The sequence below is a fragment of the Schistocerca serialis genome, chromosome 4 (assembly GCF_023864345.2).
Source record: "Schistocerca serialis cubense isolate TAMUIC-IGC-003099 chromosome 4, iqSchSeri2.2, whole genome shotgun sequence".
NCBI lineage: Eukaryota > Metazoa > Arthropoda > Insecta > Orthoptera > Acrididae > Schistocerca > Schistocerca serialis.
In genome coordinates this window covers 304,615,245-304,641,828 of record NC_064641.1, presented here as the reverse complement: position 1 = coordinate 304,641,828, position 26,584 = coordinate 304,615,245, and the positions used below count along the sequence as shown (strand labels likewise).

Genomic DNA, 26,584 nt, shown 5'->3' with positions numbered 1-26,584 from the left:
CGGTGTGTCATTTGTACAAAAGGAGGTCTGTGGATGATCTCTGATTGCACTCTTGGGGGCCTACTTTCATTAAGGACATTACGCCAAGGTAAAGATTTTAGGAGCTTCTCAAATTTCTCTATTTCAATGAAAAGTCAATCTGAATGCCTGGCAGCCAACAAATTCACTCTTGTATCAGAAATTTGGGGAAAGTTAATTGAAAACAGTATTCATTCTTACTACCCTGGAGAAAATATAACAACTGATGAGCAACTATGTATTACCAAGCAAAAAAAGATGCAGGATCACTCAATTTATGTCCAACAAACCATCCAATTATGGTATCAAATTCTGGTTGGCTGTTGATGTAATGGCAAACTATCTATGTAATGCTTCACCATACCACAACAAAGAGGACATGGGTAGAGAGAAGCAATCACTTGGAGAGTACATCATTCTGCATTTCATGGAGCCATTTGTAAATCAAGGAAGAAATGTAATGACAGAAAGCTTCTTTACATCTCTTCAGCTTGCTAAGAAACTCAAAGAAAACAAAACTTCATTAGCTCGTACAATGAAGGAGATCCATTCTGAAATCCCCAATAAACTAAAGAAGCCCAGTACTGAAATATGCTGCACCCCCGTCCTGTACCATAGTGGCAACACAGACTGCATCATGACTGTATACCAAGGAAAGAATAATAAAATGTCATTGTTGTGAGTGCACTGCATGCTGAAGTAGCAATAAGCAAGAAAGGAAAGAAGAAACCTGAAAGTGTAACATTTGACAATGCAACAAAGTATGGGGTGGACATGGTTGATCAAATGACCCATAAATATACTCCTGTGTACTGGTGAATGAGCTTAAGGAAATAAAAGTGCGAGAAATCAGGCAAAGGTAGAGGATAGCGGCTGAAATCACCTAGAAAGTTGAGGGAGTGCCAAATCAGCCTTTTCAAAGGCAACAAGACCAGCGAACACTGTGTAAAGTGCCACAAAGCTTTTTACGCAAAAGTATGTGTAAAACAGAAATCACAATGATTTGCATCTAGCAGACTTCAATGGCTTGACTGCAAAGTAATACAAAGCTGTGTGTAAAACACATGCAAAAGCAATATGGACCGAATATACTATAATGTATCTAGAAGGTTGTACAAATAGTTCTTAAATGAAAATCTGCAGTTTAGGAAACTTAGCATTAGCAACAATAAATGTTTAATATATTTTGTTGTTGAAATAAATAAGTAATTATTAATTTTCCTGTTAGATAATTATTGTGATTACTAGAAAAAAGGTACGGATTAACAAGCACTAAACTAAAGTATTTAAGTCAAATATGAAAATATTTTATGTGGGGTCAAAATGACCTTTTTATGCCATGTTAGGAATGTCAGAAACTCAGCCATTCTTGTGTTAATAGCATTTGTTACAACTCTACCTTCTCCTTTCACATAATAGCGAACCTTGAAATAATGCTTTGCAATTGCTAAATATGTATGGGAATTGGCCATACATCTTGATCTCCTTTCTCCTCTCTCTTTGTCCATTTCCTGCTCAATCCGCTAAATTCACGCAAAAATATTTGTTCCATTGTCATGTCGTGGACCCTGGCCCCGATTCTAGAACATCCATGGTTTACTCTGTCAGAAATGTAATTCAGACTTTCGTGAACTATCACTTTAATATCGTTGGTCAAGAATGTCAAGTATCAACTTTCTTGAGTACTAGGAGACCAGTGCTGAGTAATTATGCAAAATCAATCCTCTTCATATCCTGCCTTTGCTTGGGTAAAAATGTTGTAAAAACTCTTTTAAAAAAATATGGGGGCGAACCTCCTCATCTGGCTTAAACTTAAAGAATTGTTTAGATATACAGCTTCCATTTCCCAGCCACAATTCTTCTGTTAGCTCAGTTCATAGTCCACTATTTTCACTAAACTGTCTTTTATTTAATTCCATCTTAGTTAATTTGCCCCTATTTTCTGTAGTTCATTCTCCATTCTATATATGATATGATCGTATGGCATTGTTGGCCGGGAGGCGCCATTTGGGGGAGTTCGGCCGCCGTATTGCAAGTCCTTTTTAGTTGACGCCACTGGGGCAACTTGCGAGTCAATGATGATGAAAGTGATGAAGAACACACAACACCCAATCCCCTGCCGGGAATCGAACCCAGGCCCCCTGTGTGACAGGCGGTAACGTTACCACTACGCTACGGAGGCAGACACTCCATTCTATCTGTTTCTGTATGAGAATGAAATGTATCTACAAACGTTTCAGTCTCCCACACTTTTTTATCGACTAAATCGACTGCACGCTCCTCTGTTAATGTGGAAAGTAGTCTGCAATTGTGATATACATGTCTTTGTTTTTATTTCAATTTTTAAATTTTGATTTAGTATCCTCTGTACTAACATTTAACTTCCTTATGTAATCATTTAACTGCACACTCATTGTAACCATACTGGCATAACTACAGCGGTTCTTTTCACATACTTTGTCTGCAAAACACATGTTCAATCAATCTCAGCTGAATATTTTAACAAGGCTAGCTACACCTCTGTAGTAAACCCACAAACTCTGGTTCCTAACCACTTGCCGTTTACCCCACAAAAGCACCAAAACTAGTCATCTCGGATTTTATGCAGCTCACCAAAATCTTGCCATGACTAGATGCTTACAGGAAGCTCAATTGGTGTGTAGGTCATGCTGTGTTACTGAAAATGAGTGCATCGTTGACACTGCTGCCACGATAGGTTGACATTCTGCAGCTGTGATCCACAATGGCTGTTGTAGACTAGTTGTGGGATTAATGCTGTTTAAGAATTCATAATACAACTGCATGAATAAAACATACATCCAAACAATAGGTTATACTAATTCATTAAAAAAATAATCTCTTTGTGGTGGCGATCATTATTTGTCAGTTCAGAAGATGCGTGTGTGTAAATAAAGAAAGCTATTTGTGTTTCCTCTTTAATTTGTTTTCCCTTGTTTCGAGTAATTCCAGTAACATAACATCCCTGTCACTGGTAGTGTAGGACATGAAAATGTTTTGCTTGCTTCTACTACGAATTCTTGCTATGGCAAAAAATATTTCACTTCCACAATTAAATGACTGTCCACTTTTATACCAAACTTTTCACCCACAATACTAGATCTTATTGTTATGTTTCTAGTTCCATCTTCTCTTCTTCAAGTAACTGCGCAAGTAGCATTTTGGACATTTGAGTGCTACTACTTTTTCTGTGCACGGGCCTGCATTTCCTTTGACACGTCCTGGATTGTGGCCCTGGGTGCAGAATGTTCGTTGTTTTCTATGACTTGTTCGGAAAGGGCCTGTAGTTAATTGATTTGCATTTTCATTAGTTAATTTTCTGAATTAAGTGTTTGATTCCTGTTATTACATTGTTTATTTACTTTATTATTAGTGTCATTTTGTTTCTTAATATTAATATTTAGTCTCACTTGTGGAAGATGCCTACTGCAATTATTAATATCTGATCTGTGGTTTCTTGTAATATTTAGTAATATTTGTAATATTTAAGTTAGCAATTCATTAACATTTGTCCTTCCATGATTCCTTATTGTCTTCTGTGCCTGGTAAGGTAAATGACCAAGTAATCCTTTCACAAATTGGCCTTCGTATATGGGGTCATCTTAAATACACTGATCTTGTCAAATGCATTTCTATGTATTTATTATAATTACCACAACTATTATAGGAATATTGATGATTTAACAAATTAATTGCTAACTTTTATTTGCACGGTGACCCGTACTTCCTTTTAAACTTTTCTTGAAAATCATTCCTTGAAGTTAACTCTCCTCAGTCATTAATATCTCCTTGTAAATAGCTGAGAACAAAATCTACCTCTCTCATGTCACGCAAATATTTTAATAGTGATTTTAAAAGTGTTCTTACGATAATAGGTATCCACTTCACTAATAATTCCATTGGAAGCCTACAACCTTCATTATATTTCTTTGTCTTAACCTTTTCCTTAGTCTTTGCTAGTTCCTCCCAAAGTTTTTGAAATTCTGCTTCTGCTTTCCCCAGTTCAACTGGGCACTGCAAATGAGATGTAATGTTACTATAATTTAGCTGTTCTTTACCTTTTATTCTTGCCTATTGTGCCTTCTTGTCCTTGCCAGACTTCTGTTCTTGCATTGCTATTAAGAATGGTTACACCGCACTTCTAAATCTTTACCATATAACTCTAGAACCCAATAACATTAATAACGTGTGTATCCTCTTCACAAAACATTTATTAACTCATTTACATTTACACCTTCTTGGTTTTATATGTCATGCCAAACTGAGAATCAGAATCAGAATGAATAACAAAGATTATTTTAATATCTCTTTTCTTACCAAGGTTCAGTTGTTTATCTCTATGCTACTGAACTAAGCACATCTCCAAGTCAGGCCAGCGATCCATAGAACTTCTGTTCCTGCATCCGAGCAAGTGTTGCCACTCACAAAGTTGCCACTGTCACCATCTTGTGTTGAAGACGCATGTCATCTCCAGATAGAGTATGCCAAATACTGTTACAAATAACAGTCCCACACAGCATCTGCACTTCCACACCCAACAATTCATTTTATAACTTTTGGTTATGAGTATTATTCATTGGTAAGAAGACATAAGGATACAGATCACAACTTTGGAGTGGTATGTATCATAACATTGCATTGCAAATAAGCATTTCATTGTTAGATCACTTTCCATTTCAAGGATGCCCAATTTCTTCATTTTGCAGGTTTGATCATTATAACACATTTTTCCATTTCTGGTTATTTTTGAGACATAGTGTATTTTCTACATCTCGAAGTAACATATATCTTTTCCATGGCTGGCCACATTTGATGTGAATTTCCTGTAATATTTAATGAGTAAAGCTTGATTATTAAGTGAACTACCTGAAAAGTGCTATGTTTAGGGCACCAGACAGAAGCTGCCTAATTATCTCATTTACATTTACACCTTCTTGGTTTTATATGTCATGCCAAACTGAGAGTCAGAACCAGAATGAATAACTAAGATTATTTTAATGTCTCTTTCCTTACCTCTTCATTGGTAAGAAGACATAGGGATACAGATCACAACTTTGGAGTGGTATGCATCACAACATTGCATTGCAAATAAGCCATGTATTGTCATTGTTAGATCACTTTCCATTTCAAGGATGCCATGTTGTATTTATTTTGCAGGTTTTCCCATTCACATTTTCCTGTTCTGGTTATTTCTAAGTCACAACGTATTTGCTACATTTCAAAGTAACATAAAACAGTCACATAAAAAAGAGTTTTCAGGATACAGTTACCAAACAGCACACAGTACACAGATTTTTATGTTGTAAAGTAGTTTCTCATACTTATTTTGATTTTGCATCATCATTATCCTCGATGAATTGTCACAGATAAAAATTGTATGAATACCTCTCTGTTTCAGCTAAACACATTTATGTATTAGACAAACTTGGGCACACTTATTTCCAGTTGGCTGTAATTTTATGGTCATTTCTGTACAACTTTGCCTATTCAACCTATCTGGAAAGTTTTGCTTGATTTGACATCCCGTCAACTCCACAACTTACCTTATTTTCAAGTTGTTTCTCTCCATTTTGTTATTTCATTGAGAAAGAAGTATATAATGATTTCAGATGTAACTTTTTTATTGTAGAAAATATGTGAGTGTTTATTGCATAAATAAATTTGTCCTCTATTGGAGGTATATTTGATGTAAAATAGTTGTCAGTTTCAGTGTGTGAGATTTTGCATCATCATCATTATTATACTTGATAAAAGCGTCACATAAAAAAAGAATTTTCGGGATACAGTTACCAAACAGCACACAATACCCAGATTTTTATATTGTAAAATAGTTTCTCATACTTTTTTTGGCTTACCTGTGGGTACATATCCCACTTTTAGTGAACTGATTTTAATTCACCAATGAAATCGCACAATGTCTCTTGTAAAAGAAAAATTTTGGCTTAGTTGTGAAGTTTTAAACATAATCTGTTGTGTAAATGCTTCAGTATTGTTTAGGTGTTAGGTGATAATGTCTTATTTCATAAATGGTATATCTTTCACCACATTTTATATCCACAACTAATTTATTTGGTATATTGAATTCCACTCTTAAGATTTCAGCAACAACTTCTGGTGTTCTCTTGGTTGGTAGCCTTTTGAACTTTACATTTAACACAGACCATATAGAACTCCATTTTCTAACTTAAGTTATGAATTCTGCAGTTTTAGAAATACCTGCCAGAAATTCTCAGCAAATGCTTATGTTACTTCTGTGAATGATACTGTGTATGAACAAAAAGTCTGCAATCCCTACTTCAGAAATGATGACATTCTGAAATATAACTTTGTTGCACAACTTACATATTATTTAAGCACTACCATTAATAACAGGAAAGTTTAATTTACTGTCAAGCACCTAGAACAAATACATACAAAGTTCAATGGATCTGCACCCACTAAATACCCTGGAATTGTTGTTGGCTAGTTTTAAGGGCTCAGTCAGTGTAATATTATTGCAGTGTTTGGGATAAATTAATGTGTTAATAAATATTATTCAGTGTGAGTCTTCCTGTTTATTTACTGATGAAAATTTAAGATTGGAGAAGTAAAAGTATATGAAATATATTTATTCATTAATGGTGTATGAAAAATTTGATAGAAATTATAGTATTGCTAACAGCTGCAGCAAAACGTGACTGATATAATGAAAGTCAGCTTGTAATTTCTTGTTTTTATCTATAACAGAGCAAAAGAAGAAGCAAAACGCCGCCAGGAATTAATGGAGTCGAAAGAGAAAGAGAGAAAACAGATATTACGGCAAGAGATAGAACTTATTCGAGAAGTAAGTGTCCTAATTACTATTGGAAAAATTGTACAGGACAAAATAATTCAAATGACACCCATACTATGTACTGAAACTACTTCATCACTCTGTCTTCTGTGCACTGTTCTAGCTCTTGAGAACTTTTAATTTTACATCAGCTGTTTCAGCCTCTAATCATAAAGTCTTTCTGGCATCATGGAATATTTAACAATCCTGTTGTGGCTTTAGGTATCCACATTTGGACAAAATTTTGACTGGGACTGAAAAAATTTTAGTAACACAAGAGTTTCGTCTGTGACATTTCTCTTGTTTATAGGGTACAGTGGTATCTTTCATGTTGATGAACATTTTTTTTTCTATAGGGTCACACAATTACTTGTTAGTTTACACTTAATGCCTTGTAACAGATATCCTCCAATTGAGGCTCCCAAAAACTGTCTGCCATTTCTAATGTGCCACAGTGAAGAATTGTGAAGTATGTTCTGTTTACACTGGCCACACACATTCCATGGTAGTCCAGACAACAGAGCAAAATTCGTGTCGCCGCATTTTTGCACAGGATAGGGCAGAGTGCAGTGACCAACATACTAAAACTTGTGGCCAATGGGTTGTGAGCATGGGGCTTGGGTGCGTTTGCAGGTCACAATTTTTAGTATGTGTGTGTGTGTGTGTGTGTGTGTGTGTGTGTGTGTGTGTGTGTTTTTAACTCAAATTTTAACTTCTAGCAAAAATGTTTCCCAGTACAAAGTTAAACTACACTCAATTTCCAACAAAAAAAGGCCCCATTCATTTTATCTCCAGGAGTAATAGCTTTCACGTTTCAGGGATTGGAAAAATTGTAGATTATTAAAAATATTGTTTAAGTAATGTAAAATTATTGTTAAATGAGGTGAGATGAAAACAATTAGCAAGTGTGTGTACCACATCTAGTTGCAATACACCCATATTAAGGGATAAATTGTGTTCTGGGGTTATAACAGGGTGGAGGAATTGGGGAAGAAAGGTCACTGGATTTGGGTCATATAGTTCCCTCCTACATAGGTATGTAAACTGAAGAGTCCCTGCTCACTATGTCACAAAAAAGCAACGACGGGATGTTTCACTAAGCTTTAATGACCCCTGAGTAGCTTACTTTATGAATCACCGACAATGAAGTGGACAGATATGCCGGGAGGGGGTGGGGGGGGGGGGGGGGGGCGAGTTCCATGAAGTACACTAACACTACATAGAATACAAGAAACATGTATAGTCAGAATCTGTGTGAAAATCTGTGCACTTCTCTACATTGCAAGAGATATAATTGATTGTTAGTCATCCTCTATTACAGCTGTAGCATTCTTCCGGAAAAGGTGACTGCCCACTTCACGAGTGCTGCTTGCTTTTCAGTTTACATACAGACTATGTGTCTCCAGTACTTACTGTCCAGTTCACTGAGTTCATGTTTATATAGTGGATTTAGATGTCCTTGTCTCCACTGTCAGTTGCTGGAATATTTTTCACAAGAGAGGCATCAAGTGCATCACCTCAGTCTCAGCTCTGCCACCATCTGAAGTGGCTCAGAGGCTTAAATAGTCTCTCTCTGCAACAACAGTTAAGCAATTCATCGCAGCGGACTACTATTGTTGAAAAAATCCTAAGCCCTTTCCATCTCTCACATTCATACCCACCTAGGAAGACATAGTGTGCGTGTGTGGTATGTGACTCCACTCAGAGGAGCACACTCAAGTGCCATAAATTCCTGAATGGAATAAATCTATGCAGTCTCTTAATAACACAATTAATGGTGAGAGAAGTGCAGTAACTTTCTTGTCAATTATTATTCAACACCAAGTGACTACATCACTATCACATGGCTTTACTGTACACTGTCAATGATGGACAGTAACAAGATGCCACATTTACCAGTCCAGTCCCTTTCCCACCAATGCTACATAGGTCACTGGCAACATGAGACATACAAGCTAAAGACTTCTCAGCCACTATTTATGGGAAAGTATTTGACATAGCTCACTTCCAGCAACTGCAAATAAATACTCACTTAATGAACTGAAAAGAACTTCACTATATAAACATTAGCTCAGTGAAGTTATAAGGAGTTTTCAAATGGAACTGTATGAAATGTTGTACCAACTGAACCAATTGAAGTTTGCATATGCTGCTTAGGTATAATATAGTGTGACATCTAGGCAATGGAAGCATTCTGCGTTATCACCTTCCCAAAGAATTCAAATCTATGCCCTCAGCAGGCAAGGTGACGCACACTGCCTTTTTCGACATCCAAGGGCTTACACTAATTGAATTCCTCAAGCATAGAAAATCCATTAAAGACATCTACTGTCAGACACTCCACAGCCTACACAAGTCCATAAGGAGCAAATGACCTGGATTGCTCTCAGAAGTAGTGATTCTGTTACATAATAATGCACATCTCCAAGGTCACAAATGAAAATGAAATGATCATATGGCATATGTTGGTTGGGGTAGACTCTTCAGGGTTCAGCCGCCGTATTGCAAATCTTTTTAGTTGATGCCACTTCAGCGACATGTGTGTCAATGATGATGAAGCACACACCACACCCAGTCCCCTGCCAGGAATCGAACCCGGACCCCCTTGCGTGGTAGCCGGTAACGCTACTGCTGCACTACGGAGGCGGACTCCAAGGTCACACACAAAGTGTAATGGCCAAGGTCAAGTGGGAGAATGCATTGTCCCTATATCCCGGACAAGGCACGCTGCGACTTCTTGGGTTTGGCCCACTAAAAGGTGGGGGGACCTCAAAGGGAAAGGGAATTGCTTCAGCATGGACGATGAACTGAAGGACACAATGGAGGACTGGTTTCAGTCACATCCACAGGAATTCTGGGAACAAGGAACCTTCAGATTGTGAAACCGTGGGATAGTTGTACTCAGGTCTCTGGTGATCACTTTTTTTGTTTCGCATCTTTTCTTTTGAACACTTTTCATATTTGTTTACTAATGTAAGAGAACTAGATTGGAAATGGTGGGGAGGTGTAGTCTGTAAACTTAAAAACAATCGGCACTCACGACGGGGGAAGTCACCTTTCTCGGAAGAACAATTCAGTTGCCTTACAGGATGATTATGAATCAATTTTTCCTCTAGCAGTGTAGAACAGTGTGCAGAGATTTACATAGAATTCGTCCACAGGAGTTTCTTGCATTAATTTTATAAGTAACTCTCACATACATTCCATTTAGTGTTGACACATTTTGTGGAAAATAAACATCCCCTAGGAGTGTCTGCACACTGTGTCGCCGGTGATTCATAGGGCACATTATGGAAGAGTCAGTATAATTTTGTGAAACATCCTGCTGTTACTTCTTGTGATGTAATGGGGTAGAGAGAGGCGGGTATCACGCATTCGCTCTTCTGTTTATAGAGGTATATAGGAAGGAACTGCATGACCACAATCCAGTGACCTACCCACTGTCCCCATCCCCCATCCATCCTGTTACACTGCCCAGAACACCTAGACATGGTACACTTAATATATTATTTTTATGTTTATTTTAATATTTGTTTTCAACTCACTTCATTTAACCATAAGCATCAATTTTCTACCATTGAAACACTATTTTTAATAATCTGGAATTTTTCCAGTCTCTGAAACATGGGAACTATTAGCCCTAGAGAAAAAAAAAGAATAGGAACTATTTTGTAGGAAATTTTGATGTAATTTAATTTGGTAAAGGGAAACATTTTTCAGCTACTTAAGAAAAACATAAAAAGTGGTCTTTAACACTGACACCTCACTGGTCAGGATTTTTAGTATGTTGGTCATTGCATTCCCTCCTACCACTGTACAAAATTTTGTGACTACTCAAATTTTTGCCCCAGTCAACCTCTTCTGTTCTTCATGGACTGGGCTATGTTGGGATTTTGACTGAAGCAACTGACAATTATTGTAGCAAACCTGTAAGGGCTCATGACAAACCAGTCAAATAGTTTTAAATAATGGAAGGAGTAAAAGTAATAATTCACTTTATAGCCCAGGCATTAAGTGGTTTACAGGTAAACAAAAGCTGAAAACATTGCTAAGTTTTTGGACAACGTCCTCCTTCAGAGCTAACTACTACAGAATACATACACATCGACCTGAACAGCTATGTTGTTCCAGCTGACATCATTCCTCCAGAGTTGTAGCTTGATTGGGATAGTACAGTGTAGTCGGGTGGGGCAGTGTAGCCATACAGGTTATCTGAGTGTATTGTATACTGGTTATTCTCTGAATGAGATCATCATCCTAAAGCTTAGCAATTTTTCAGACTTGTTTATGTGCATATCAACCACTCAGCTCCTCAGCTGTAATGTGTGTTGTTATCTTCACTCCCCTCCTTATTTATATTCCACCCTGGACTTTATATTATCATCTTTTATATCACAGTACATAAAGTTAGTGGTGGCAGAATATCAGGATGAGTGCAGGAAACTGATAATATTTCAAGAAGACAGTGTACTGGCGGAGCAGCCACTTACATTGAGGACGAAGATTAGAGAGGTGACATGCCAACATGAATAGAGGGGTGGGTAGAGACTTCCAGCATCTTGGCTGCCAACAGTAACAGCACAAAGGGGCGACAGGTTTCACGGAACAACCCACCCAGATGCACGGGAGACCGCACCTGCCTTAAGTATACAGAGTACTAGCTTATTTCCACCATTGACAGGAAATAACGCAAACACCAATGAAGGATGTCTACCACCCCTTCTCATACTCAGTATCCTATCAGAACATGAACACAGTTTTTTCCCCTGGTATATAAGAACTTAAGTTTTTCCCATTTAGCAGTTGGCACAACACACAAAGGAAAGCCATTTGCAACATTGGCCATAGCATTGGAGAATTTATATATTGACAATGCGGTCCCATACACTGAAGAATTTGACTGACAAGACATGTTGGTCAAAATAAGCATTTTATTACAACTGCAAAGGATCTTATGTTAATTGTAGGCATATTTGTTTTGATAGTTGCAGTTTCGTTTTTGCAATATGTAGTTGTATTCAGCTCAGACAAATGCTGCTCATCACATCTTCCGTGTAATGCCCAGTGCAGATGGAAAGTGTCAGTTTGTTTCCTGTTATGAACAGAATTTTTTTTAAAGTGGAATTTTACATGCCCATATGGTGTAGCAGTCCCTATTAGTAACCAGTACTCCAATAGTGACTGACAAAGAGATATCCCCAGTGATGATGGGATTTACTTTCTTAAACCATCTACACACTGATGTAGGTTAAGATCCCTGGTAACACATCCTGCAACCGTTCGCCTTGGTGGACCCTCATTTATGAGTAATCGATGAAAGAAAAATTATGTATTTCACATGATGCTCTTCAACTTTAATAAAAGAATGTTATTTAGGCTGGTTGCATAGCATAATGGTTAAGGTAGGGTTCTCACATGCAGAAGGTTGTGGTTTCCAGTCTCCTCAGTTGCTTTGAATTTTTTTTAAAAAATGATTTTATCATTATTTTTATTCGGTTTATTCGGTTTAAATCTAGGTGTTTTTTTTTTTAATCCTTATTCCTTCGTCACATTATTTTAATCGTCGCATTAACTTTTCAATTGCTCTAATTTTTTCTTCCTATCATTCTTCTTGAATCTTTGGGCCTGTGAATTTAACTATTTTTATTTATCTGTCATAATATTTAAATTTTTCAAAATGCTGATCTGTTGGTTAAGGTAACAAAAGATGAGATAACCTATTTATATTGACTGTGCAGTGGTGTCAAAAATGTACGTGTCATTACAAGATGTACATTTGTTTGGGTGGTAATTGTTACACAAACATTTGCAGCATAAACTGATATAGCACTATGACCAAAATAATGCAGATGAAGATTTAAATGAAAGAAGTGATTACAAGTATAATGAAATTCAAGCGAAATTAGAAATAGAGATAATGAACACAACAAAAAACTCTGTCTGAACAGACCTTGAGGGCCCAGCAGTACTGACCAACTGCTGTGTCATCCTCAACCCATAGGTGTCACTGGATGCAGATACAGAGTGGAATGTGCTCAGCATACCACTTTTGGTTGTCGTCAGTTTGAGACCATAATGAATGCAGTGACATGGATGAATTTGTAGGACAATAAGACAGAACAACTTACATTGAAGTTACAGTAATAAATAAAAATAAATAAAATCACATGAACAAAGATTCCAAGTGAAAGAAGGATGATAGGGGGAAAAAATGAGAGCAAATGGAAAAGGTACTTCGATGATTAAATGATTTGACAGAGGAACAGAAATTTAAAAAAGTTATATTCAGACCAATTAATTGAATAAAATTTAAAGACTAGAGTCATTTAGATACATAATTAAAAATTGAAGCCACAAACTTTTGAATCCAAGAACTTAACCATTACACTACACAATCAGTGTATGCAACATTCCTCTTTTAAAGTTGTAGAGCATCACGCAAAATATTGATTTTTTTCCTGGTGGTTACTCACAAAGGAGGGTCCACCAAAGTGAATGCCTACAAGGTGTGTATCTGGAACATTAACCTAAATCACCACATAGACTATTCCAAAAAGTTAATCCCACCACATAGGACCTCTCCTCATCAGTTGCTACTGGAATACTGGTTATTCTTTGTGTTTAAATGTGTGTTAATGCATATCAATAAAAAATGTCGCACCAGATTAATTTGTGATTGCTCTATCGAATGAGCACGTAAAAAAAAAAAAAAAAAAAAAAAAAAAAAAAAAAAAAAACCGTTATGCTGATAATGGAAAGCAAACTGACACTTTGTCAACACTGGCTGTCACATGGAAGACGTGATAAGCAGTTTTTGATTGGGGAGATTCCAGCTACACACTGCACAAACGAAACTGCATTTTGCTGAACACCAAAGAAAATGTGCCTGATGATTCTTAGGAGAGACAAATTTTGTGCAAGTGTATGAGTGAGAGGATGGTCCTTATATTGGGGTTACATAAAAATATCAAGGGATTTGAGCACACACAGGTCCTCACTCCCCCATTTTTTGGAATGTTTTTATAATGTAACAAATTTCATTATAATTAGTTAATACTAACCCTTGCTGCAACAGACTTGAATGCCTAAATAAAACTTGAACACTGAAAAAGGTGTGGTATTTTTCTATTGGCATAAACCATTGAAACCAACCTATATATGTTTGGCAAAGATATAGAAATTTAAGTTGTAGAAATTTAAGTATTACTATGCAGCAGAACATACTGAATGTCTGAATGCAGGATGAATCGATACTAGTTTTAGCACAGTTTTCTTTTCAATTTCTTCTTCTTCTCTCTCTCCTTTTTAAAAGAAAAATCAGGATGCTTCAGTGATTTCACACATCTTACAAAATGAGTTCTGTTTGTTCTTAATCAGCCACTAGTACTCCATTGAAATTGTACATTAACTTCACTCCTCTGTCACCTTAAGATTTTTCATAGTCTCTTTGGACATGAAACAGGAACTCTTTGAATCCCAAGAAGTACGACCTTCGTTTAAGAAATCTAAATCTATGCTTAATTACTTCAACATGTCCAAACTCGTCAGTTTCCTCATCCGAAATATAAGAGGTGATCAAAAAGCCATCCCACAGATACACCAGGTTTAAGGTACCCATTTGATAAAACAGGGACGGATCAGAACTACGGGGTGGGTGCTCGTGTGTCTCTCCCTTTAGTTGGAATAGCTTCTGTGTTGTGAAATTTTCAATATGGTGATGTGTGTTGTCATGAAGCAGGAGCACAGAACTCCACAGTGGTGGTTCTCAACACACAAGCTGCCCCATACACATTCTCCATTCTCCGATGGATGTCTACCAGTGTTTGTTCTTCAGCAGCCAAGAAAGGAATAACAGAAAGTTAATAGTGCTTGGATGCATGTGGTAATAACAGTGCCATAGTTCGTGTTTATGCTTTTACCACACAAACATCAGAAAGAAGCAAATGTGACACTGACCTCTTGCCTACATGTCAGTAATTATTTACCCACATCAGAATCGTGCTACGTTGCATATACACCGCAGCAATGCCCGTAAATGGAAACTTTTTCATTGCCCCACATAATAGAGAGAGAAAAAACACAAGTTAGTAAATATTTTTAAAACATGTGAATAGCCTGTGCAAAAGTTCTAAAATTAAATTTATAAAATTACATTTGGTCAGAAAGCGAATTTAATTCAAAGTTACATAACTGCAACATGTGGCACTGTGTACCTACTTTCAGTCCTCAAAGTTTCCCACAGCAGTTTTCTATACAAGGTTTATTCTTGTTGTTAACCTAGTCATCAAATAGTGATAACACGAATCTCTTCTCTTAAATATCATAAGTGCTGACAACCTGTTTAGAGTACTCAAAGAAACCCAACCATTTGCTTTTTCATACTGGTTCAACTATTTTAAAAAGCAAATGTCATTGTAAGATGCGCTGATTGCTGATGAACTCAGAAACAAACATTTTGTGTATAATTTTATCACAAACAAAACAAGTGTTTCCTGAGGCCACCCATTCCAGTAGCACGCAGGGTTAGTTGAGAGCGAAAAAGGAACATCTTCAATGAAAATATTCCTTTGGCCATCTACATGCATAGTACAAAGCTCCAGGTGGTCTTGTATATTGAAGTCCACAGTTGTCCCCAGAAACATGGTGCACAATTTATTGAGTTTACAGTAATGATTCTCAAGTTTTCTTCTTTTAGTACTTTTCACAAGAAGGTAAGTGCCTTGTCAGTTTCGATATCATTCACAATTTGCTTTTCCATGCCATTCCACTTTTTTCTGAGTTTTTCAAAAAAATTTACTTCAAAGCTAACTGACACTAGGATTAACTCATTTTCTAACACACTACATGACAATAGCTGGTTCGTGTGATGACACCAAGAGAACAACAACAGCTCTCTTTCCTGCTAACTATTCCAGCAATGCAGCAGCACCACAGTGTTGGATGTGGTGGTTTCAGAACAGTTTGAACTATCTCAACCAGTCTGCAAACTTTTATGGCATTTCCAAACTGTCCCTGATCGTTCTTTCCCAATAGAATTCAGTAGTGCAAGCACGCCAATTAATTGTTCCTGATTTCCATAAGTTACAGCTGGACTCTCTCTGATGTAATAAAGAGAGTTTATCCTCCTCTGTTTTTATCATATCCATTGCAGTGGCAAGTGCAACATTGAAGACATTATTTAGATATGCAGAACACTTAAGCTCTCATTCTTTGGGAGTGAGTGTCTTTCTGTCAGCACTTCTTCGCAGATTGTGCCGCTTTGAATCCAGGTCTGTAAGTTTCTTTGTACAATGAGGTAGAGCTGTTGCAGGAATCCTAGCCTTTCCCCAAAATATTACACATCCGTGTGTGACTAAATTAGCTGTTCTCACTGAGGGTCAGTTTCACTTTCCATATATTGTAAAACAAGACTGACAAAACATGTCAATTAGATGCTAATTTATGTCACTGATCTGTTGCTTAACTTCACAGACTACAAAAATAACTTCTTAAATTGTAGTGACATGACAACTTTTTGGCTAATGTGACATGGGTTCCCCATGTTCTGTTTCAACAAAATAGGTCTCAAAATTCTTCTTAAAACAAAAGGAAAAAGCAGGGAGGTTTGCACAAAGCAATATTAAACAAAAAAAATTGAGAGCAGTTAATGTATATATAATTTTTAATTGGGGAATATTGTAGTCTGTGTATGGATTTAAGACTACAATATTCTAAAGATGAAATTGCTTGTTGAGATGCCTTCCCCCACCCCCACTCTGTACAGGTGGATCTGCATGTGCAACAGTATCAGTGTGCTTAAATTGTGAAGTGCCAGCAGTGTGGGAAGAATCGAGCAAAAGTTATATCATCAAATGATGTAAGGTTAGTTTCCATATACTAAAATATGCTGATCAGTTTGTGTATAAGCAAATTGTTTTGATCATATTAGCACATCTTAACCAGAATTATGCATTTCCAATGTCTGAGAAAAGTATTCCCCTTACAAGTGCTAGTAATTTGAATTGGAATCTGCTGTGCCAAGCATAACTTCCTCAAGGCATGTATTAGAAGACTGTGTCTACAAAAAATTTTATCTCACGCTCATTCCAACAACACTGTTATCCACTGATGATCAAAGATATATTTTTTAAGCTCTTAAACTCAGTGGTAAAGTATCAGTCTGTAGATACCCTATTAGTCCTGGGATTTTTATCTGTCACTTGTCACTTCTTTCACCTCTGACAATGTTTGTTTCTATGGAAAATGCAGGGTTCGCTCTGTGATCCAGAGTCCACGGTAAACTCTAGGCCCCCTTATAACTAGCTGGGAAAGTCAATTCAAAGGTCTGAGGAAGGCAACAGTAGACCTCCTCATACAGGACTGTGCCTAGTAATACACTGTGGTATTCAGACAACCTTAGAGGAGATGATTGCTTTACCTTCTTTCTTTGTAACCTGTGAGAAAAAATAATAATAATAATTTATATGAGTACTTGTGCCCTAGTGGGCTTCAGTGTACTTCCTTTGCTAATGCATGTGAACGTGTTGTTGATACAGGCCTACCGTCTTGAAATAGAATCTCAGCTGCCGGAGGAACCAGAGGAAGATTCTGGGGAAGATATAACAAAAATAAGATTCAGATTGCCTAAAGGAGAAACTGCTGTTCGTCGATTTCGGGCACGAGCACCTTTAAAGGTAAGTATTATGAAGCATATCATGTTGTTTTATAATTTTCAGCTTCCAATCCCATTGATTTACAAGGTTACACCCAGAAACAACTTTCAAGTGTAAGGTGTGTTCAAAAAACTCTGGAACATTTTTAATTTCACGCCACTTGTGTGTTGGAGCGAAATGCTGTTGGCATCCCTGTGTTTTTAATGTGTAACTGTCTGAAGTTTCGTTGTTGTATCTCTGTTAGTTATTGTTCAGTGCTGTGTTGAGTAGAACATTGTGTCACACAGTTTGCGAATTTTGAGACGGGGAAGTTAGAGGAGCAACGTATCAGCTTTAAATTTTGGTGAAATTCAAGAAAACCTTTACTGAGGCACAGCAAATGATTCAGGAAGCCTACAGTGATGAGTGCTTAAGCCATACTTGGTGTTATGAATGGTTCACATGGTTTAAAAATAGCCAGATGGAAGTTAAAAATGCCCTTTGTTTCGGATGCCCTTCGACGTCTACCGACGACGCTCACATCAGGAATGTCAACAAAACTGTGCTTGCCAATCAAAGACTGACTGTCCAAGAGATTGCAGAAGAATGTGACATTTCAGTTGGATCTTGTCGTGAAATCCTGTCACAGCATCTTGGAATGCATTGTGTTACTGCCAAGTTCGTCCCATGGCTCATGAGTCAAGTCAAGAAGACCTCTGCCTCACAATCTGTGAAGAGCTTTGGATCGCGCAAATGACAACGAGATGTTCCTTAAGAGAATCATAAATGACGATGAGGCTGGGTCTATGGTTATTATGGTTATGACGAGACCAAGGTTCTATCTTCACAATGGGTCTGGAAAGGTTCTACAAGACCAGAAAAAGCTCGTCAGGTCGGGTCAAATGTCAAAGCCGTGTTTATAGTTTTCTGTGACTTTGAACGATTAGGTCATCATGAATTCGTGCCACAAGGATAAACTGTAAATCGATGGTGCTATTGGGATGTATTGGGACGTCTGTGAGAAAAACGTGAGAAGGAAACTGCCTGAAATGTTGTGAGACAATTCATGGGTCTTGCATCATGATAATGCATCCACACATTCATCCCAGTTGGTGTGTGACTATTGCACAACAAACAAAATCAATGTGCTGCCTCATCCCTTGTACTCTCCAGACCTGATCCCAGCAGAGTTTTTTTATTTCCAGTGTTGAAAACCCCTTTATAAAGACAAATATTTGCAGTGATAGACAGCATAAAAGAAAATTCGCAGATGGCGCTTTATGCGATCCAGCAAGAGGTGTATCAAGAATGCTTCCGGAAGTGGAAATGGCATATCAATTGTGGAGGAGAATATTTTGAAGGAGACCATGTACAATAAGTAAAACGTAAAAATTTTGTGGACAAAGTTCCAGAATCTTTTGAACAGACCTCGTAGTTAACATTTCTAATCATGTAATCCTTTTTCCACCTTCAAAAATTTTAAATACGACTGACTATACACTGAATTATTCAGCTGCATCAAGTTGTACTGTGGTTTCATTGTATGCAGTGAACAAATATCTAACTTTGTATTTGTGTCTTATATTAAATATAGTTACTGTGAATATGAACTTATTTCTTGCCGATTGGCAATAACATGTCCCTACTGCAGGAAGTTTATAGGCACTTCCACTGTATTCCACTCTCCCCTCATGATTACACATTCTTACAGTCTGTTACTCATGCATTAAATATTTATCCATTTGTTGTGTGTGCATTGTCTTTTGTTAACTGTTCACAAGTACCGAGTCAAACATTTTTTATTATTTACAGCTTCCCTTTCACTGCCACACGAGTCTTCTTTTTATCAAATGAAATAACATTTTCATTCTTGCCTATTCCACTTCACCAGTTTCCTGTGATGTTCACGAAACATGTACACCACCTCTCTCCACATCAATATGTATGAGCTTTTCTGCATCTGTCACTGTTTCTTGTTGCTCTATGAAAGATGCTGCATGTCTGTAATGTAATTTTGTAGGACTAGAGAAGAAAGGCACAAACAAGGAAAAGAATTGCAGAACAGGAGGAGGAATAGTAAAAGGAAATTTAAGAAGCAAGTACATCTCGGTATTCTTTCATCAAGATTTTCTTCAGTGCAGCATGATAGAATTACTCCTCACTTGGTTCATGTACATCACAATCAGCAATCTAAAAATTGTTACCAAAAGTTTTAAACATTTTAATTCACTGTCTCCTTTTACCTTTTGTTCTTTTTTCCATTTTCTTTCTTTCTCTCTGTCTGCCTTTCTTCCTTTCCCCCATTTCCTCTTTGCCATAAATTTTGATTGTGTATCACAGTTATTGTAGTAAAAATTAAATACATCGTATCATCTATTGCTGTTAATTTTAATGCAGAAATATGTCTGCCTTGTAAAATATAAAATCTTAGTCAAAAATAGTTTATTCTGTCAGAATTAATTGTAATGTACGACAGCTAAGATTAAAATGAAATGTCAAACACCATACTCTTAGGAATACTTCTGAATAGAACAGAAAACACTAGGAGGAGCAGCAGTTGCCATAATGTCTTTCCACTTTAAGATAAAGAACTCAAAAATTCACCATATTTTTATATGTGAACATGTGTTAGCTTAGATTCAAGGGGAACACAGAATGAAAGAATGAGCCTCGAAAGTAAAAAGATAAATTCATTGTGAAGTAGGTACAAAACAATTATCAAAATGAATGCAGTCTGTTCAAAAGAGCACATCCGAGGCTGTGTACATTCAGTACGGTGTTTTCATCCTATGTTGCTACAACATGCTGGATCCACCTTAGCATGTTGTCAACAAAGTGGGTAATATGATACACCACTATCCTGTCCCACTTTTCAATGGCAGCCAACATCATGTTGTCCAGGATGTGAGGAAGATTTTCCTGCTATGTCATCCAGAATGTGAGGAAGGTTCTTCCTGTTACGATGCACTCCATGTTTTAACTGATTCTCAACATGCTCAATTGAGTTCATATCAACAGATACCTAGTGCCATACCATTTGGTTGACTCCTGCATCATGGAGGAAGCTGTTCTTGTGGTGCTGTGGCATGCTTGTGTGTCATTGTCTTGAAAGATAAACCCATCACCAAAATATTGGCTGTAGGGCTGCACAATAAGTTGAAGGATTCTTTCTTGACACTGTATAGCTCTCAGATTATCATCAATAATGAACAGATGTTTCAGACATCCAGCCCAAGACATGACAAACCCTTCTTCCAGCTGAAACCATGGGTCAGCCTGCCGAGAAATTCACTGGACCTGTTTTCTTCCACACTTTTCTACAACAGTTGTCTTCTACGCAATCATCAAGCTTCAGATAAAGCCTGCATTTGTTAGTGAAGAGAATTCAATGCCATTGATCCAGGTATCTTTCCAAATGTTCACTTTCCCCACCACTTTTGCACAGGTGAGTGTTGAGAGGTTTGTACTGCTGTGCATAGTGGACACCAAGGGGCCATATTAATCCTATGCAGATGGTTATGTACTGTCTGGGCCAACACTGCCTTCCCAGTTACTTCAAATAAGATAATTTGCAGCAACGTTTCTTTCTCCTTGAGATATCTGTGAACCATATGTAGTTATGTCATCAGCTGCTATTGATGACTGTAGGCAACCATTATGAGGCAGACCTTCAGTGTCTTACATCTTATGATAGCATATGTTTGAATGCCATCACTGTGGTGCACACCAAATGCAACCTTCTCCAGCTTCAAGTGACAAAGGATGCATGATCTAAACTTGAAAATGACTCAACAAAGCATGTTAACACATTGAACAGTGTTCACAAACAATTTTTATATAAGATGACAAAGTGTGTTGTGTATAGCAAGTGCCAGAGTTTCTCAAATCATAGTCTGGTGTGTTATTTGCTATGTAGTTCACTGAGGAGCCATGCTGGAGAATGTAATGGAAGGACCACTGATGATGCTTCTTCCACTGTAACTACTTAGTGCCCCAGAACATTAAAGGTGGAATTTTCTATAAAACACTTTTTCCCTCATTGACTACATTAATTCAACCTAGCTAATCTCCTTATTGCATACAAATAAGCATAATTTTTCTCTTCCATATCTTCAGCTCTTTTTATCCGCCTCATTATTCTGTCAACACTGTTTTTATCCCATTCCTTTCCCATTTCACTCTTATCCTCCACAACCACATAAAACTAACTCTGTTTTCCTCCTCCAGTAAACACTGCCCCTGGTTTTATGTTTGTGCTGGCTGGTGCCTTCTTTGACCACCTATAGCTCTGACTTTCTCTTGATTTACCTTTCATATTTTCTCTTCTGTAGAAGCTTCTTATCCTCACCGTCATTTTATTTATCTTTCTTCAAATATCAGCTTATTTAGCACTTTTTTCCTATTATTTTCCTCCCACTCAGTTACCTTGATTTTTTTTCTTTCTTCTCAGTTTAACACCTTTCTTGTCATGTTAGTCAGTCTAGTATCAATCATATTACATTTATCATTTTTATTTTTGTTTTGATCAATTTTTATTTCTGATTATGCATAATTGACATCCACAATAATGATGATTTAGTAATCAATATGACTGGAACACGTTCTAAAAGTGTTCAAATTTGAATCCAATAATGCTCTCAGTATGTTCTTTTATGCTTGGACGAAGCTTTAAGCTATGATTAGATTAGATTAATTATTCATTCCATAGACCCTTAAAAGAAGGAATCCTCCTGGGTGTGGAACATGTCAGATAAACACATTACAAAAATGTAATTAGAAAAACTTGAGTTTCATTAATTTTAATGATCTTCAGTCAGTAAACAGTAAAATTATGTACATAATTAAACTTCTAATATTTACAGGTTTAATACTTACATCTGCTTTCATTAAATCCTTCATTCAGACATTTGCTAGTTTCTTGACTATTACAACCAAGTATTGTCAAAAATTAAAGTAAATTATTCATTTTAGTGATCCTCAGTTAAGAACAGTCAGATTATGTACAAGATTTAAAATTAAACTTCCACTATTTACAGGCTATTGATGAATTCTTCAACTACTGCATGGTAGAATGATTTCTATTTGTCAGTAATACACAAACTGTGACTGTTACAAAATATTCTAAGGGATCCAGTATTTGAATTTTCATTGGTTATTTTTAATCTCAGATATTTATTTATTTATTTCTGTTTTTGGAGTTGTCTGCTGAAACATGTGGAACTAATTTATATTTATTTTCTGCATTGTCTAGTTTGTTACATGGGCTTGATCTTTTACTATACACACTGTTGATCTTACTGTGCTGGAACGTGCATTTTGCTGCGTTGTGAACCAACAACGTAACAAAAAACCACCCCACAATTTTATTAATGTGGTGAGATATTTTTGATCAGAAACAGGACAGTATCAGAGAAGATACAATTTGCTGTTTGAAAGGGGGGGGGGGGGGGGACACATTAATTGTAATGGGGCTTCAACATATTGCATTGAGTCTATGATGATAATGGAATAATATGAGGATATTTTTGTTTTTCCACTTACTTATGAGCAGTGTATGATACTTAAAGATTTTATTTGGCTGTCTTTCAGGTGTTACTTGATTATTTAGTGGTGCTAGGTTACCCTCCAGATGAATACAAAGTATTATCCAGCTGGCCACGAAGGGATGTAAGTTTTATTAAATACTTTCTGTCATTATGTTTCAGAAGTTTTATGCTGGTAAATTGTAAACATGATTTTTTTACCTTCCAGCTTACTGCATTGGATCCAAAAAATACATTACAAGAACTAAAACTTTATCCACAAGAAACTGTGATTTTAGAAGAACGATGAAATTTTTCACTGAATATGCCTTACAATCTTTTTTTGTGAAGAATTTTAAGTGGCTGAAAGGAAAGTATCATGAATACTTGTTATGAGGCCAAATGTCAATACTGTACATATTTAAGCTGGGAACACTCTGTTGCCCAATAATTTTTTGTTTGGGCTAACTTTCATAAGTACATAAAATTATACTTAGCTATAAAATCATGTATATCTGCTCCACCACTTTTTTATGTAATGTTATTTATGAAACAATTAGTTATTTTTTGCCAAGAAATTTTTGCCATTTGAATTTTCTATAATTTCAAAAGAACCAACCCCGTAAACTACACAGATTGGTTATATTTATTCTTGGTATACATTGATTGAAATGCAGAATACTGCATATGAAAATAATAGAAAACTTGACTAAAATTTCTGTGTCTGTCTGTAACTGTGACAGGATTTTCTTCTGTGTTCTGTACTAGTGTGCTGCCACCTCCCACTCCCACCTCTCCCTCTCCCACCTCTCCCTCTCCCACCTCTCCCTCTCCCACGCACACACGCGCATGCCCACACTCGCACACAAAATTGCCACTTGAGAACAGCTTACATGGCATTTCCAACAATAAGCACAGTATTGACAGAATGACTACTTTGATTGTATCAATCATTTTTGTATGCAAACTTGATAATTCTGATGTAAGTTTTTCTGCTAATGTGTGGTGAAACTACATGTAAAGTAATTCCCATGTATGCTTGAGAGAGTTTGTGTTCAGATGGTGGAGATTTTGTTTCACACACGTTTATCACTGAAAGCGAATGTAATGTTATGCAACATATTTTATCACCTTTGTGCCTAGCATTATGCAAGAAAAACAATATAAGGTTGGGATTTATTTCTGTGGCATTACTGAAGAACTTAATTTATGAGACAAAAGTGTGCAAGAATGAAACTACACCTAAATGAAATCAGAATAAAACTTCTGCATGTGAACTTCTCTGCTATTAGAGGAGGACTTTCGTTTATGAGACAAAAAAGTGCAAGAATAAAACAACTACTAGATAAAAACAGGAAAGACATACAAAATGTCAGAAAAGCAACACAGACAAATAGTTGTTGGCAGAAACACCAGCTATCAGGAGAAGAGCTTCCATTGTCCAGCAAAAAGAGGCAAAGCATTTGCATCTATACCGTAGATTTAAAAATGGACGTTGCCCAGGAATTTCATAGTTTCATTAACAAATATTTTATTTACATATAGGAAACCTTGTACTTGTACTTTGCTTAAACTGTGTGGAAAAAAGTACAAGAGTAATTTAATTATGAAGGGAAAACTTGTTTCATGAAGTCAGTATAAGTCCAGTCTTTACTAGCAGAAAAGAAACTAGGAGGTTTGAAGTATAAGATAATGGATTGTTGAGACCAGTCACCAGGTAATGGGCTCTTCAAACTGTTATCTGTTCCAATTTGGTGATAGAACTTTTTTTTCCACCATATTTCTGAAGTGATAATAAGTGTGACCAGCTGCATGGACATCCCTCCCAGAAAGCCATTGTACTTATGGCATGATGTCTTTGGTGTGTTACAAGATTAAATTATAGAAATTAGACTTCTGTGCTGGAAAGTTAAACTTCACTTAATTTTAAAAATAAAATCTTTAATTTTTTAGCACAGTGTGGTCTTTACTGGTCTTGAGCACCTGTTGTTAACTGTTATGGAATGTATGTTATGAACATATCTGAAATAAGTAAGAATTGTGGGTAAATTGTGAGAAAAAGAAAATAGCACACATAAGCTACTCTCATGTCAGCTGTGTTCTAAAATGCACAATAGAATGAAATAATTGAAATATTATAGCAGGTATTTGTGACTGACTGATCACTTAACCAAAAGTACTGGAGACCACCACTCTACAAAACACTGAAACTAACACAACTAAACATGTTAGAAATAAATCACTTAGTCTTAATGTGGGACAGTATCCTATAGATGAAAAATAAATAACACTCCATTAAAACATACTGAAATCCTGATGCCAGACCACTTTAAATTGTGCAGTCTACTGGCTGTTTTAAACAACCATGTGTGAGGCAACAGTGCACATACATGGCAACAGGTTGAGGACTGGAAGAAGATAAGCCACAGTCAGATAGTTGCTTTCACCAACCACAACTTGCTGGTCCTCAAATTCAGCCACTTTTCTTTTGATTGGTGTATAAACTTTTGGTTAGACAGGAGGTTGCAAAGGAATGGCATATTTCTATACTGCACCCCTTGCAGCCATCTTATGCTGTTGTAATTGTTACCTCTGCTACCCAGCATGATGACACATCATGTTGTTGCTACTGTTTCTGTAGCAGAAGAAGGGGGTCCTGTGTCTTTCACGCAGTTTGCTTTGAGGTCACTAAGGGAAATTCTGAGGAAAACGACCAGTAATGTTCGATCCAACGGTGTGTACTGTAATAAAAACATGATGCTTAGCTAATGTATTATAACACAAAATTAGAGACTGTGGTAATGGAAAGTCCTTAATGGAGAACAAGTAATGGAAGGAGCAAAGTTAACAACTCATTGTATTCGGGAGGACGATGGCTCAATCCCGCGTCCGGCTATCCTGATTTAGGTTTTCCGTGATTTCCCTAAATCGCTTCAGGCAAATGGCCAGATGGTTCCTTTCAAACGGCACGGCCGACTTCCTTCCCCGTCCTTCCCTAATCCGATGAGACCGATGACCTCGCTGTCTGGTCTCCTTACCCAAAACAACCCAACCCAACCCCAACAACTCATTGTATACTTCAGTTAAAACTCAGCTGAAAGGCCATGGTGTTGATGTATAAAACTATTTCCTTACTTTTGTCTCCAACTGCAGAAGGCATCTTCAGAGTTAAAGTGGCAACTGCACCGAGGGCTTAGTGGGCCCTAGAATTTGTTTCTGTTTGCACAATGTCAACAGCCTTATTTAAATCTTGGCATCATCTTCTTTTCTCTTATAATTATTATGGTGCTTGTAAATCTCAATGGCCTCTCTATGCCTGCATGCATGATAATATGTTGTCTTTGCTAAAATGCTTGTCTCACTGAACTTTGGTTTACATCTCCAAAAACATGTTCTACTATGGCCAATTTGTCAGTGAGATTAGGTGGCAGTTTCTTTTGTATTCAGCTAAGCAAGTGCTGACATATAATTTCATGGTTCTAATGTATTAGAACTATATGGAATATGGCAATGTCATATGGGATTAGTGTAAAACAGTAGCTTATAGGCTAAGATGTACTTGGCACAAGTGTCCTATCTCAGGG

At 36.9% G+C, this 26,584-nt stretch overlaps 1 protein-coding gene across 1 annotated transcript in view; it reads left to right on the top strand.

Moving 5' to 3' along the window:
* The window catches only part of LOC126473976 (FAS-associated factor 1), a 141,961-nt gene extending 118,392 nt beyond the window's left edge, over nt 1–23,569 (top strand). The window contains exons 11-14 of the mRNA XM_050101362.1: nt 6,763–6,859; nt 17,383–17,520; nt 23,068–23,145; nt 23,230–23,569. Coding sequence (XP_049957319.1) covers nt 6,763–6,859; nt 17,383–17,520; nt 23,068–23,145; nt 23,230–23,310 — 394 coding nt within the window. The 3' untranslated portion in view covers nt 23,311–23,569. The remainder of the gene's footprint in view (nt 1–6,762; nt 6,860–17,382; nt 17,521–23,067; nt 23,146–23,229) is intronic.
* The last annotated feature ends 3,015 nt before the right edge of the window (nt 23,570–26,584 follow it).